Below are 15,542 nucleotides of genomic sequence, written 5' to 3' on the forward strand. Positions count from 1 at the left end.
ACAGTAGCATCCAAAAGTATGAAATGTAGTATTTAGGGACAAGCCTCGGCAAGATGTGTAAAGCTATACACTGAAATGTATAAAATATTGCAGAGAGAAATAAAAGTAGGCCTAAATAAATGAGAGATCTACGACGCTCATGGATTGGAAGACTCATTATCGCTAAGATATTAATTCTCCTCAAACTGATATATACTTCAACATAATCTGGTTAAAATCCAAAAAGTGTTCTTTGCAGAAATTGACAAAGTCTAAAATGTATATGGAAATGCAAAGTACCTAGGATAGCCAAAACCACTTTGCAAAAGAACAGTCGTAGAGCTAATGCTAACGGATTTCAAGATTTATAAAGCTACAAACAGTGTGATATTGGCGCAACAATAGACACAAGGTTGAATAAACAGCATAGAGAGTCCATAAATAGACTCTTACACATGAGTGCAAATGATTTTCAACAAAGACAAAAGGTAATTTAGTGGTTTTGGGATATGCACATGAATATCAGTGTGCAAAAAAGAAAAAAAAAATAACCTAGGTCTATATCTCCACCAAATACAAAATACCATCAAAATAGGTTATAAATATAAATGTATAACCTAATTCTAGAAATCTTCTATAACAAAACACTAGGAAATCTTTGTGTTAGAAAAAAAAGTTCTTAGGGGCCCCTGGGTGGCTCAATCAGTTGAGCATCTGACTTTGGCTCGGGTCATGATCTCTCTCTCCATGAGTTCAAGGCTCTGTGCTGACAGCTCAGACCCTGGAGCCTGCTGCGGATTCTGTGTCTCCCACACTCTCTGCCCCTTCCCCACTCATGCTCTTTCTCTCTCACTCTCAAAAATAAATAAATATTAAAAAATAATAAAAGGAAAAAAATCCTAGATGCAACCAAAAGCATAGTCAAGTAAAGGAATAAATTATTCATCAAATAAAAAAAGTCCTCTCTTAAAAACAAACAAACAACAAACAACAACAACTACCAAAAACCATCTCTTCAAAAGACAGTGAATGTTTTAAAGAGAATGAAAGGACTTGTATTCAGAAAATAGAAAGAATTCTGAATAAAGAATGAAGAAACAAACTACTGAATTTTTTTAAATGAGAAAAGCATTTCAGCACTTACCAAAGAAAATATATGAGTGATAAATAAATTTATGATAAGACAGCCATCTTTAGTCTTAGAGAGATATACATTAAAACCATAATGAGAGATTAATATAACATTGTATATCTTTGATAACTTTGATAATAAAACTTTTATAAAACCATTAGAGAGAAATACACATCTACTGTGATGTCTAAAAAATCTGATCATACCTGGGTGCTGAGTGGCTCAGTTGGTTAAGCATCTGACTCTTTATTTTTAGCTCAGGTCTTGATCTCACTGTTTGTGAATTTGAGCCCCATTCTGGGCTCCATGCTGGCAGTGCAGAGCCTGCTTGGGATTCTCTCTCCCTCTCTCTCTGCCCTCCCATAAACTTAAAAAAAGAAAATACTGACCATACCATGAATTGATAAAAATAGGGAAAAACTGGAAATTTGGACATTGGTGGGAGGAAAGTAAAATAGTATGACCACTTAGCAAAAAGTTTGGCAAAATTACTTTAAGTTAAAAATCCACATGCTGTATTATACAGCTAACCCTTTGACAGCTTTTTACTGAGGAAAATAGAAGCACATGTCCACAAAAATACTTGCATAGGAATGTTTGCAGCTTTATTTGCAATAGCCTAAAACTGGAAACAACCCAGGTGTCCATCAATAGGCAAATGGATAAACAGACTGTGGTATATTCACAAAATGAAATACTATTTAGCAATAAAAATAATGAAATTTAATGTGTGACCTTATATTAAATCATTATGTTCAGGAAAGGAAACCAGATTCTCCCCTCCACAAAAAGGAGTACATATTGTATGATCACATTTATATAAAAATCTAGAAAATGTAAATTGATATATAGTGACAGAAAGCAGATCAGTGGCTCCTTGAAGGAGAACAAGAGTTTGAGGGTAGGATTACAAAGAAAAACAAGAAAATCTGGGGGTGATGGATAAGTTAATTATCTTTTTAAACAATTATTTATTTATTTATTTATTTATTTATATTCATTTATTGTTGAAAGAGAGACAGAATGTGATCAGGGAGGGGCAGAGAGAGAGGGACACAGAATCCGAAGGCTCCAGGCTCTGAGTTGTCATCACAGAGCCAGACACGGGGCTGGAACCCACCAACCGTGAGATCATGACCTGAGCCAAAGTTGGATGCTCAGCCCACTGAGCCACGCAGGTGCCCCAAGTTCATTATCTTGACTGTGCTGATGGCTCACAAATGTAAAACTATGTCAAAATGTAACAAATTGTACCCTTGAAATATGCACAAAATGTAACAAATAGTTATATCAATTAAACTACAATAAAACTGTCTTGGGGTGCCTGGGTGGCTCAGTCGGTTGAGCATCCGGCTTCGGCTCAGGTCATGATCTCATGGTTTGTGAGTTCAAGCCCCGTGTCAGGCTCTGTGCTGACAGCTCGGAACCTGGAGCCTGTTTTGGATTCTGTGTCTCCCTCTCTCTCTGCTCCTCCCCTGCTCGTGCTCTTTCTCTCTCTCAAAAATAAATAAATAAACATTAAAAAAATTTTTAAAAAAACAAAGCTGTCTTTAGGTGTTTGGAAATAAAGCATAACCACTGATAGATGTAGATTACAATGGCTATCTTTTAAACTACCAAGGGAAAAGAAAGAAAAGAGGAAGAATATTAGCCAATCCAGCAAGGCAGAGTAAGAGAAAAAAATAAAACAAGGCAGGGGGAAAAAACATACTAAATAAGACGTATAAGATTGTAGAAATATGACCAAATATGTAAGTAACTACAACAAATGTGTATGGTTTACATTCTTGTCTTAAAATTTTCAAAGAGTTAATAAAAAGCAGCCATATCTGCTTTATTAAAAAGCTGTAGTTCTTTGTAACAGGTACGTGAAATAAAATGTCACAGAGAACTTGAAGATACAGAGTCAATGGCATACCAGGCAAATACTAACCAGGGAAAGCTGGAAAAGATGGACTAGGCAGCCAGGGAGGTAAGTGGTTCACATTTCCCATCAATAGAGAACTCACCATTCAAACACAAGGAATGCAATGAGCTGATGGTCTCCAGCGGTTAATGGCTTCAGGATCCATTTCAGCTTTTTTTTTTTTTAATGTTTTAATTTATTTTTGAGAAAGAGAGAGACAGAGTATGAGTGGGGGAGGGTCAGATAGAGAGGGAGACATAGAATCCGAAGCAGGCTCCAGCCTCTGAGCCATCAGCACAGAGCCTGATGCAGGTCTGGAATTCGTGAACTAGGAGATGATGACCTGAGCTGAAGTCCGATGCTCAACTGACTGAGCCACCCAGGTGCTCCTCCATTTCAACTTTTGAGTTGAGGCCATATTCTTCCCAATGACTATGCATGAAGGCACATTAGGGTTTGGCCATTCCTGCTCTTTTAAGATATTTCATACAAGTCGTCTTTGCTCCAGGGCTTCTCATGGGTTTGGCGAAGAATTTGGTAGTTCTGTATGTGATCTGAGGCCCTTGTATCCTGCTCCCTCTCCTTTCCTTTCACAGGTTTGATTCAGATCAGCAGCAGGGGCTGAAGGCTTTGCCTCCCCTCTCCTACTTCCTGCCCCTTTCATCTTTCACAGGTATAAGCCCTCTCTCCCAATTAACCTTTACTGCTCCTAACTCCATCTCAGCCTCTGCTTCCTGGAGAGGCTGTTTTAGTTTCCATGTTTTTCTGATTCAGCGGATCTAAACTGCATTTGGGTGATCTATATAATTTTGTATTTATTTCCTCACGTGATTCTGATGTTCAACCACATTTAGCACCCCTGTAGTGGAAGATTTTAATACATTTATTTCCTGTGCCACATAATTTGGCACTTATAAACTATCTTGAAGTCTTTTAAGTGTCATTTACATGGCTGTTGTGACATTAGCAAGTTAAGATGTAAATACAATTTTGCTTTGTTTTGTTTTGAACCCATTTAACTGTGAGTCTCCTCCCAAGCAAGGATGGATGGAGAATTAAGAATGTCAAGGACAGGGTTATGGTGTCTGTTGTGTGCATTACTCGATAAACTTATGTGGAGAAACTTAATGGATTGGTTTTTTTTGTTATAGCAAATGGTGTCAAAATGGTTTGGTGAAAATCATGTGCCAAATGTCATTACATTAGTTTTACCTCCAAAATAAATGAAAAATATTTTAAAGATAAAGCCTAGTGTAGCCAAACTGGCTGGAGGGAGAACAGTGACAGAAGAACTGTCTTAAGTGTTTCAAATGGCATAATTGAAAAATGAATGGATTTTGTTTTAATTTCTACCATGATGAAAAAAGTTTATCCATTTATTCTGAGAGAGAAAGAGAAAGAGAGAGTGTAGGTACACATGTAGGGGGCAGGACAGAGGGAAGGGGAGAGAATCCCAAGCAGGATCTGCGGTGACAGTGCATGAGGCTTGATCCCACAAACCGTGAGATCATGATCTGAGCAAAAGTCAAGAGTTGGATGCTTAATCGACTGAGCCAACCAGGAGCCCCTACCATGGTGAAAATGTTTAATGTTTTTCCTGCCATGGAGAAGCAGACTGATTTTTTTCATAAATTTTCAAAATTAAAATTTTTTTGAAAATATTATAAACAATGTACACATGATTAATACTGTATTCCAACTAAATAATAGGGCAAGGTCATGTCATCCATTAGCTATCTTCTTATCACATGCACCATATTTTATGGATACCCAAATTCTTCATAATGCATATTTAGCTGCTTATGTAGTCAATGAAAATCTGTTACTAGCTCAATACCTCACAATAAATTGTATACCATAAAAATACACATTTTCAATTTATCACATCTGCAAAAATGTTAGGTATTAGTTACCAATATCTCTATAGCCATAGAATGCATTCAGAATACTAATTGCTCACGTGTGTTCCCTCTCTCATTCCTGCTCTTTCCCACAAAAATGACAAAAACATAAATCCAGTTTTGTTAAATAGTGTGATTCTTATTATACTCTGACATCATATTTATTCACTGGTTGATTAAAAACAAAAAGTGGCAATCTTGCAGATATAAAAGTAATGGTATAGGAAAAGACAGAATCAAATACAGTTGAAAGGAATGTAAATTGATACAACTTGACATATCAGTCAATAATGAAAATGCACAATTCCCCTCAAGGAATTTCTAATTCCTCCCAAGGGAATTATTGTACAAATATACTCAAGCAAATGCAAAGAGATATATCTACGTGGTATTGTTTATAATAGCAAAACAAACAAAATTTAAATCATCTAAATGTCCATAATTAGGTCTTTGGTTAACTAAATTTTCACATAACCATAAAATGGAATTTATATATATATATATATGAAATTTATTGACCAATTGGTTTCCATACAACACCCAGTGCTCATCCCAAAAGGTGCCCTCCTCAATACCCATCACCCACCCTCCCCTCCCTCCCACCCCCCATCAACCCTCAGTTTGTTCTCAGTTTTTAACAGTCTCTTATGCTTTGGCTCTCTCCCACTCTAACCTCTTTTTTTTTTTTTTCCTTCCCCTCCCCCATGGATTCCTGTTAAGTTTCTCAGGATCCACATAAGAGTGAAACCATATGGTATCTGTCTTTCTCTGTATGGCTTATTTCACTTAGCATAACACTCTCCAGTTCCATCCACGCTGCTACAAAAGGCCATATTTCATTTTTTCTCATTACCACGTAATATTCCATTGTGTATATAAACCACAATTTCTTTATCCTAAAATGGAATTTTTGTAACCATTCAAATGAACGCAATAGCTCTGCCTGTGTTGTTTTAAAAGATCTCAAAGACTGATTATATTTTCCATTCTAGAATTCTAAGAAAATCAAAAGAGTAGCTTTACTGTTTCTTTATTCATTTGTTCTGGTGCTAGATTCAAGTAACTTATGAAGCCCATCAACTTCGTTTTGTAACACCTGAGACCTCCTCACTCTGCTCACAGTGTCATACATTGCTCTTCTCTGTGTAGCTGCCATAGGACTGCATTTCATCCTAAGAAAGAACTCAAAGTCAAAATCCATTCACAAAAGCCAGAAGTCACTAATTACCTACGTTTTCCTAACTGGTGTCCACAGCTTTAGTTTCTACCAATAGTGCTTGTATTTGCATCTCTAGGCTTACATGGACATAAGAGAAAGACTCTTTTCTATTATTTTATCAAAAAAATTGTTGATTATGTAGGTCTCAGTGTCAAATGAAAAAGATTTTGTGAAAGTGGAAATGGAGAAGAAATGAAGTAATATGAAAGGTATTTCAAAGGAGAGGGTCAAAGACTTGGTAAGCTACTAGTTATGAGATTTGGAGCAGGATAAGATTTAAGCCCAGGTAAGAGGAAAATGATGATAGTATTGAGAAAGGGAAGTCAAGGATTAGAGATGGTTTCATAGGGAAGGAAAAACCAAATCATTTTCTCCAAAGATTATAGTCTAAATGAGGCAAACATTCTGTGTTTTGTAACATACAGTTCTTGAAATGAAAATATGGTTTAGGGTACATATAAATAGTACATGGTAGATAATTAACAAAATAAGTATGCCTGACTATGAGCATTATAAAATTAGAATTTTTAATTTCCAATTATAATACTAATATAATGCAAATTAAAAATTATGTAGCTATATTTTGACTTTATGGCTTAAAAGTTTGCAAATATTCTTTTTAATGTTATCTTACCTCCTCAACAACTGAAGTAACTTCTGTTTTTTTAATTAGTATTTTCTGCAAAATATAAAAATAAGCTGGAGTGAATGAAGGAAACATCATTATTTAGTTAAAAATAGGAAAACAAAACAATATACTATTGACAAGTGTGATTCGTATTTGATAGAATACATAAAATCAGACCTGAACTACCAGAAATAAGAATGATGCTTTTGGTTAATACATGTAGACAAGATAATTCCAGATTTTGGAAAAGGAAGTGGAATTATGAAACAGAAGCCTAATATATGGAAAATATGTGACATAAAATGAATTACTATTTACTGGTTTAGAAATTTAGTATACACTATCTCTCCCAAGATCCTGTCTTAAATGGACTAATTCACTGTGCTTGCACGCCTAAGTGACCAAGCAAAAGCCCTCCTGTCATTTAGAGTAGTCCAAATCTAAGACATTTAGGACGTGCTTTTTGATTATGGGAAGTTGATGTTAGCATATTAATTTCACCTGTCAGTTCTCTATTTCTGACCCCTTCTGGCTTAATAAAGCTGTGGAAGAAAAAACATTTGTCAATACCTGCAGACATCGATTTTCAAAAGGCAAATGGATCCCACAATGACCAAAGTAATCAAAATAAAGAAGGTGATACATACAACAAATTTTTGTGGTAACTGGTCTCCTGTAAATATAGACACAAAAAAAATACATGGTTTAACTGTGGTACATCCGGACAAGGGAATATTATTTAGCACTACCAAGAAATGAACTGCCAAGACATGAAAAGACACAGAAGAAATTAAATGCATCTTACTAAGTGAAAGAAGCCAGTCTGAGAATACTACGTTCTGTATGATTCCATGTACGTGACATTCTGGAAAAGGCAAAACTATGGAGACAGTGAAAAGATCAGGGGTTGTTAGGGGTTAGGGTGAAAGGAGGGAGGAATAGGTGAAGCCTGGAGGACTTTTAGGACAGTGAAACTACTCTGTGTGAAACTACAATGGGGGATCCCTGCCATCTGCATAGTTGCTAAAACTCACAGAAGGTACACCTAGGGTGACCCTTCATTAAACTATGTACTTTGAGTGATAATGTTGTGTTAACGTTGGCTCATCGACTATTCCAAATGTACCCAGGTGGCATAAGTGATGGAGGCAGGGGAGGAGGGTGTGAATGTAGTGGGGCAGAGGTTATATGGGAACTCTGTGATTTCCATTCAATTTTGCTGTGAACCTAAAACTTCTCTAAAAACTAAAGTTTATTGAAAATAAATATATACTCATAAAATTATAATATATATGTATAAATATACACACACACACATATGTGTGTGTGTATGTGTGTGTGTATATATATATATATATATAAAATGTTTCAAGGATGTCTCATAGTTCATGAAATTCAATTCTGTGATTTTATTGTAAACATTTCTGAGCCATTAAGAGTCCAAATAATGGTTATAATAAAGTTGCTTTATCTGTTCTGATCCTAAGGTTTCTGGCAAGACATCATCCTAAGTCAGGATTTTGTGGCTTTAAGGATTCATGACTGATGAATTCATACAGGACAGATATGGAAAGTAGATTTCTTGGTAATAGTAATAGCAGGGTGTTTCTCATCTCCACAATTCAGAAATAAATGGGGAGTTGTAATGGTGGTAGTTGGAAAAATAACCTAATTCTGAGGTCACTGTTCTTCCAGGGCCTTGAAACTGACTGAAGGCATGGAGGCAAATTTCCATCATGTATTAAACGCTGTCAGCCATATAAAACTCAGTCTGACAACAGAAGAAGTCGCCAAAGGAATTGCCAGCTCTGAGAGGCAGTGATTTTAAGACCTGGCTCCTGCTGTTCCCTGAATGGGTCCCCCAGCAGAGGGAGGTGAGTGGAGACTAAGCAGCCTGCCGTCCAGTCCCTCTGCCTTCCTTCAACAGTTTGTTTTGACACATTGCATTTCTCTGTATTTTATTTGAAAATAAACATCTCTTTGCAGTTAAAATCAACACCATTTTGAAACCCCCTCTTGAAAACTAACGCACCGTCTTTCATTAGAAGTGTAACCTCAGAGGGGCGCCTGGGTGGCGCAGTCGGTTAAGCGTCAGACTTCAGCCAGGTCACGATCTCACGGTCCGTGAGTTCGAGCCCCGCGTCGGGCTCTGGGCTGATGGCTCAGAGCCTGGAGCCTGTTTCTGATTCTGTGTCTCCCTCTCTCTGCCCCTCCCCCGTTCATGCTCTGTCTTTTTCTGTCCCAAAAATAAATAAACGTTGAAAAAAAAATTAAAAAAAAAAAAAAAAAGAAGTGTAACCTCAGAGACTGAAGATCTGCCCTCCAAGTGAGACAGGAAGGAGACCCTGCACTGGCTGGGAGTGGACCAGACAGTCCTTCAACCTTGAGGTTCTATAGGTAGGACAGCATATGGTATCACCAGGTGGTCGAATTTCATACACAACCAGGGCACAGTTACTCTTCTCAGGAAACGCTGCTAAAATCCTTTTTAAAATCACTTTACGAATGGATATTGGAAAGTGGTGGTTTAAAGACATGGGTTCTTCTCTTCTTCCTTCTTAAAACTGACTAAAATATCAGTAGGTAATTTTTTTAAGTATAGACTCACCAAGACAAAGAGAACATGGAGGAAGACAAGCAGATGAAATATTTCAACTTGTTTTAAGGTGAAAAATGAACAGAAGAAGGCAAGTCCTTTAGGGTGGAATAACAGAAGGATGTTAGTGCCCACAGAACATCTAGAAGACTCCAGAACAGGAAAGGCTAAATGTATAAGAAGGGGTACGTGGGGGGTGAAGCGTGAGCTAACAGTTGGAAGCTTCTTTGAAGGTCTGTATTGAGAAGAGGTAGGCTGCCCAGTCCACTCGCACCCTGTGCACTTTCCGCAAACAGCAGGAAACAGGAAGTGTGACCCAGAAAAAAGTGAACTGGAGAGAATCCAGAGTCAAGGATCCAGACAGTGGAGGGTGGAGATGAAGTGCCAGACTAAAGAGAGATGCTAAAGAAAAGGCTGAGTTCTGAACAGTCTCTCTCTCTCTGTCTCTGTCTCTGTCTCTGTCTCTCTCTGTCACACACACACACACACACACACACACACACACTCCCCTCTATTTCCCAGCTCCCATAACACTAACAGTCAGCCTTATACCACTAAGACAATAGACTGGAGACTTATTTTCTGCAGAACCCGAACAGACTCAGAGATAAGACCTTCAGGTAATTAAAGAATCCGTCATTAGAAAAGAGAAGTTCAGGGGCACCTGGGTGGCTCAGTCAGTTAAGCAGCTGACTTCGGCTCAGGTCGGGATTTCACAGCTTGTGAGTTCAAGCCTCGCATCGGGCTCTGTGCTGACAGCTCAGAGCCTGGAGCCTGCTTTGGCTTCTGTGCCTCCCTCTCTCTGCCCCTCTTCGACTCACACTCTGTCTCTCTGTCTCTCTCTCTCTCTCAGAAAATAAATAAACATTAAAAAAAAATTTTTAGAAAAGAGAAGTTCATTTTCCCTCTTTCTGCCTATTGATGCCAACTGGTTGGCAGGACCACCCACAGACAGCATAGCTTCCAATCAGCTCAGTTTTGAATGCTCACTCTGAAATGATTGGAGAACCAAGGATTACCAGAGTAAAGAAAAGCTTCATACCTAAAACAAAGACATTAAAACTAGCAAATGTCAGGAAGGCAGAAGAAACTCAATGAAACAGACATGGAATCAAGCAGAGGACGGACCGAGGGAAGGAAAGTGTCCAGGACAATATCTGTGCAGCAGGTCTAGTGACCCAGCAGGCCAGATTGGAACAAGAGTGTGTAAAAACTCAAGAAGGGATGTCTTCAAAAAAAAAAAAAAAAGGAACAGTTGGATTATCCTTACATTTGACCATGTGAAAATAGCATTAAGAGGTGTCCCCTAATTTTGTCAGTGAGTTTAGTGACAATTAAGAAGTACCTAGAGTAAACTTTAAATTGATCATTGAGGTTATTATACTATAGCTAAGAAATTATAGAAGAACCTGAAAAATAAAATCCTACCAAAAAAAATTGTGAAGAAAACTTATGAGTGACTGGATCCTTCTTAAAAAGCATAAATATTCACTTAAAAATACACTTTATTCTTCTCCTAAAACCATAAGTATTATTTTAATAGTACATTCACTACTCAAGGCAAGTTATTACTTGCACAGAACAGAAATAATTACATTTAATAATTTAAATTATTAAATTATTTTTATTATAATTATTAAAAAGTAAACATCAGTTAAAATATGGCTTCTTAAAACAAACTTCTGCATTAGTCTTCTGGACATAATTCTGAATGGTGGAGAAGAAGGACATAAAAGAGGGGCTGGAGAAATTATCCTTGAGTGAAATTGACCATACACTCCTTTTTCATTCTTTCATAGCTTTTCTGAAGGAATGAAATCATCATACAAAAGCTGGAATTACTAACCTGAATTCCTCTCAATGGACAGACTCCTGTTGCCAGTCAGATGGGACACAGAGCAGGACACCTTAGATACCCGGTGGTCCTCCCAGCGGCACGAACTCTGGACGGTCACTGTGTCATTGCCCAGTGGCTCTTCCACAGTGTGACAATCTCCCCCTGGGGTCCAGGAGATCTGCGCCGCTGGCTTCCCTGCAGCTGCCCTACACACGATAGCTCCATTCTCAAGTTGAAACAGGGTCACCTCGGGGGGCACTGCAGAGATGCAGGGGAAAATGCGTCAGTCTTAACACACGGATATGGAATAGAGAGAGACATCTGTTTCAGTCCAAATCTGGTTTTCTGACATCCCACAATATACGATGCTCCTTACCTAACACTGTCAGGTGATATCCATGAGAGAAATGCCCATGAGTTGTGACCACTTCACACCTGTAATATCCATCATGAGTGACGGCCACTGGATCGATCTGAAGGGCGGGATTCCGATCAGGTCTGGAGTCCCAGGATATTGTCTTGTCACTACAGTTTATGGCCCTGGTCTCATTTGTATCTCTCCTGTAGGCTCTAGTGCAGGAAGGCTTGTCTCTGAGGATTATTTCCCATCTTATTGTTACCAGCACAGCTTTCTGGGTGATCGGAGGGCAAGAGAGCACAGCCTTTGTGTCCACAGGCTTAGACAGGGAAGTGTTAGCTGAACACACACACAAAGCAAATGATGAAGAAAAAGTTGAAAAAGAAATCCATGTTAAATTTTCTACGACATAATATTTAAAGTATACTAGAACATGACTTTGCTGGTAACCTTATTCCAAAAATATTAGGCTTACATAAAAAATTAAACATGTGCAAAACGCATACAACACATTAAAACAAATCCAAAGATTAACCCATTTTTCTCCTTTATACTGTGGTCTTAGATAAACTATACCTATTTTCAGTGTGAGTAATATTTTAAGCATTTGTACATTGATTCACAGGCTTTGATATATAAGAAACAAACAAGAAAACACAATATGAATTAACAGACAAAATCATCTAAATCTAATCTTTTTGTCATAGAGACTATTAGATTTATCTTGTAACTCATGCTTACTAGGATAGAAACTAGAAAAACTGATGATTTGGTTTTCTCCACCTAGAATTAAAAAAAAATTTTTTTTAATGTTTATTTATTTTTGAGAGAGTGTGAGTGGGGGGAGGGGCAGGGAGAAAATCTGAAGCAGACTACAAGCTCTGAGCTGTCAGCACAGAGCCTGATGCAGGGCTTGAACTCACGAACCACAAGATCATGACCTGAGCTGAAGTCAGATGCTTAACCAAGTGAGCCACCCACCCACCCATCTCCTCCTAAGTATTAATGACAAAGAATAAATCTGTAATATCAGAACTAAATGCTTACCCCTAAGAGTGGCAATTTGGACAAACATACTCATTAAAAACATAAGATGGGATTCATGTTGACCAATCTGGATATTTTTAAAGCTAATTTTATTTTTGGAGAATCACAATCAGTAAAATCAACAGATCTTCCTTCCTTCCTTCCTATTGAGTCACACGTACACTGCCAAACAGTTCAACTGTGAACTCTGCTCACAGATTGCGTCTCTATATTCGAATTACAAGAATTACATAAATTCACTCCTTTTGTCCAACTTTAAAGTCAAAATTAAGCCCTGCGACATACAACATAATGGGTCCCTGACTGGGAGGGGTTTGCTGAGAGAGGATTAAGGAAGGCAGGGTCCATGCACCTGTAACCCAGCTGACTGGCAAGGAGCTCATCGCTTTACATTGAGCAGAACTAGCGTGATGGGGCAAAATTGTTTTGTGCATGGAGCTTGTGGGTGCTAAACTCTCGTTTGAGATCCCTCCTCTCCTTTTTTGGTGTACCCTGCCTCTTCTGTGATGATGGACTCATGCCCTCGCATTTCACAGACCAATCAAGATCCCGTAACTACAGGAAGCAAGAGAGGATATTTACTTACTTACATATTTTATTTATTTATTTATTTATTTATTTACTTACTTACTTATTTACTTATTATTTATTTTTGAGAGAGTGGCTGAGGGAAAGAAAGGGAGAGAAACTTAAGTAGGCTCCACACCCAGCCCAGCATGGAACCCAGATGGGGCTTGATCTCACGACCATAAAATCATGACCTGAGCCTAAATCAAGAGTCAGATGCTTAACTGACTGAGCCACCCATGTACCTCAATGGGGGGTGGTGGGCAGATTTTAAAGCAGATCTGAGAGGGCAGTGAAATCCATGATCCATTCACCACTACAAGTGGCACCCCGTGTACACAGTGAAAATGAGCCTTGGCCAAGGTTGGAGACAAGCAAAAAGTTAACCGCTTAGAGAACAGCTAGAGGGGGTGTGGGTGAACATCCATGTGCCCAAAAACAAGATACTGAAGATGAAATCAAATAGGGAAGAGGGTGGTGAAGAACACGTTGTGAATGTTCTTTTGTGTTCTCAGGGGTTTGCACTTCTGCTTGTGAACAGTCTAAGGTTTTAATATTTTGCCTGCTATTTATTCTCAAGATCTGAGTCTCTTCTTTAAAAGGAAATTACTAGCTAATCAAATAATCATATGCATTTTTAACAGGGGCGCCGTCTCCAGAGAAGTGGCTCCCAGGGTGAGGATCACAAGCACCATGGACAATCTCTGTTCCTTCACCTTCCTCTGCTCTAGGACCCTCCAGCAATCCCCCTTCACCTGTGATGGGACTTCTGTGATTCCTGTCAGTCACACTTTCTTTGTCCTCCTCTTTCTCTATTCACACCTGTTGCGATAATTTGCCAGTGACCAGTCACTCCCCCACACTCAGTGGGGTTGGCACCTGTCTAACAAATATGATCTCACAGCCCTGTGATCAGCTACCGTCATTTCACCTCCTGCGTCACAGGGGGATAGCGGGTGGATTCTCCTATTGGCTCCAGAACCAGCAGTCACCTTCCAGCTTCTCTGCATCCTGTGTCTATGACTCTCCTCCAGGCTCCTCCAGCCCTTCTCCACACAGACCAATCCCTATGAGATTTGGGGCTTTTCCCTTCTGTCCTCACTGCCAGATCTTAGATTACCACCCCATCACCACACACCTGGATTCCTGCAGAAGTCTCCTGACGTCTGTGTCCGTCCCAAATCTCTCCCCTCTTCGGTTCACACCTGACCTTGCAACAGGTCCAGGATTCTGGGACACGGGTGTGATCCCCTCCACCTAACACCCCTCAGAGACCTCTCCCTGCCCGAAGACAACACTTACATGTCCTTGTGTTGCCTTTGAAAGTCCTCTTTTGCAGATGGACTCACCTTTGCCATCTTATCAAACCTCAGCCGCCCCCACACTTCGCAAAGAAAACACCAAGCACCACTGCATATCTGGGTCTTTCCTTACATCGTTCCTTCAGACTGGGGTGGCCTACAGACCACTCTTTGTCCACGAAAACACTCCTCTTCCCTTAAGAGCCATTTCACACGCTGCACCTGCTGTGAAGCCTTCTCAGAGCCTTGCTGCTTCGCCTTCTCCTCTACACTCCCAGCACACTTGATGTGAGTGCTCATCTCCTCTGTCAAATGCCATCTGTGCTGACATCTGGGCTCCCCCTCGAAATGAGCCCCTTAAGGCGCTCTGGTGCTCTAGCTACTCTTGTTTGTCCCCGTGTTCCCCACATGGCCTAGCACAGTGCCTGACAGGGAGAGCTCCATAATCCTCGGGCAGAATGTGCACTGCCTGGGGGGAGGAGGCCCGGGGTCATTCAGGGTCCCTCACACCTCAGCACTCAGACCACCATACTCTTCAACTGGGCTCAGGACGGCCCCGTGACCAGACCGTCAACTCTGTTCCTGAGGAAGTTCAACACTTTTCCCTTTAGCACTGACCTCTAGAAAAAAATTAAAAATCATATTACCTTCCACAGGGAGTATGAAACTTCTCTGTTGTCTGTCCATAAGTGAACTGTTGGTTGAAGCTAGAAAATATTGAGAGAAAAGTGAATGAAAGCAATTTTAGAGACTTAAATGGAGTGCAAGCCACTGTTTATCCACATCTTACATACACTATGATAGACAATCAGTTATTTGTAATTAAATTCCACAAAAAAGATTTACAAAACAGGAACCAGAAGTTCTTCCGTCATTATGTTGAAACCCATGTTAACATTTAAAAATTATGCCATAAGCTCTTCATCAATGATTTCCCATTTATGAGACACCTTGCTCTGTACTTGACAATAATTTTCTCCAGGGTAACCCTGCCTCCACTCCTCTCCTAGCCACAGTGGATTGTTCCATCATGGGTACCTCACATGAAGGGGACTGAGTATAGTGTTTTCT

General features: G+C 39.4%; 2 protein-coding genes across 2 annotated transcripts in view; both read right to left on the reverse strand.

Annotated features, from left to right (window-relative positions):
* LOC122491443 (cell surface glycoprotein CD200 receptor 2-like) overlaps nt 1–15,542 on the reverse strand; it is a 141,200-nt gene that overhangs the window by 65,030 nt on the left and 60,628 nt on the right. The gene's annotated exons all lie outside the window — the stretch shown is intronic.
* Nucleotides 11,182–15,158, reverse strand: LOC122491442 (cell surface glycoprotein CD200 receptor 1-like). The gene is made up of 3 exons (XM_043594184.1): nt 15,119–15,158; nt 11,575–11,895; nt 11,182–11,456 (listed from the first exon to the last, which is right to left on the reverse strand). Exons 1-3 carry the CDS (start codon nt 15,156–15,158, stop codon nt 11,203–11,205), a joined length of 615 nt encoding a protein of 204 aa, XP_043450119.1. The 3' UTR covers nt 11,182–11,202.

Source organism: Prionailurus bengalensis, chromosome C2 (genome assembly GCF_016509475.1).
Source record: "Prionailurus bengalensis isolate Pbe53 chromosome C2, Fcat_Pben_1.1_paternal_pri, whole genome shotgun sequence".
Lineage (NCBI taxonomy): Eukaryota > Metazoa > Chordata > Mammalia > Carnivora > Felidae > Prionailurus > Prionailurus bengalensis.

Excerpts from the sequence above, each read along its gene's own strand:
- LOC122491442 (XM_043594184.1), bottom strand. The coding sequence starts at position 15,158 with ATGGACAGACAACAGAGAAGTTTCATACTCCCTGTGGAAG. Across the intron at positions 11,896-15,118 it reads TTTCATACTCCCTGTGGAAG|CTAACACTTCCCTGTCTAAG; the intron begins GTAATATGATTT and ends GTGTGTGTTCAG. Across the intron at positions 11,457-11,574 it reads ATATCACCTGACAGTGTTAG|TGCCCCCCGAGGTGACCCTG; the intron begins GTAAGGAGCATC and ends GCATCTCTGCAG.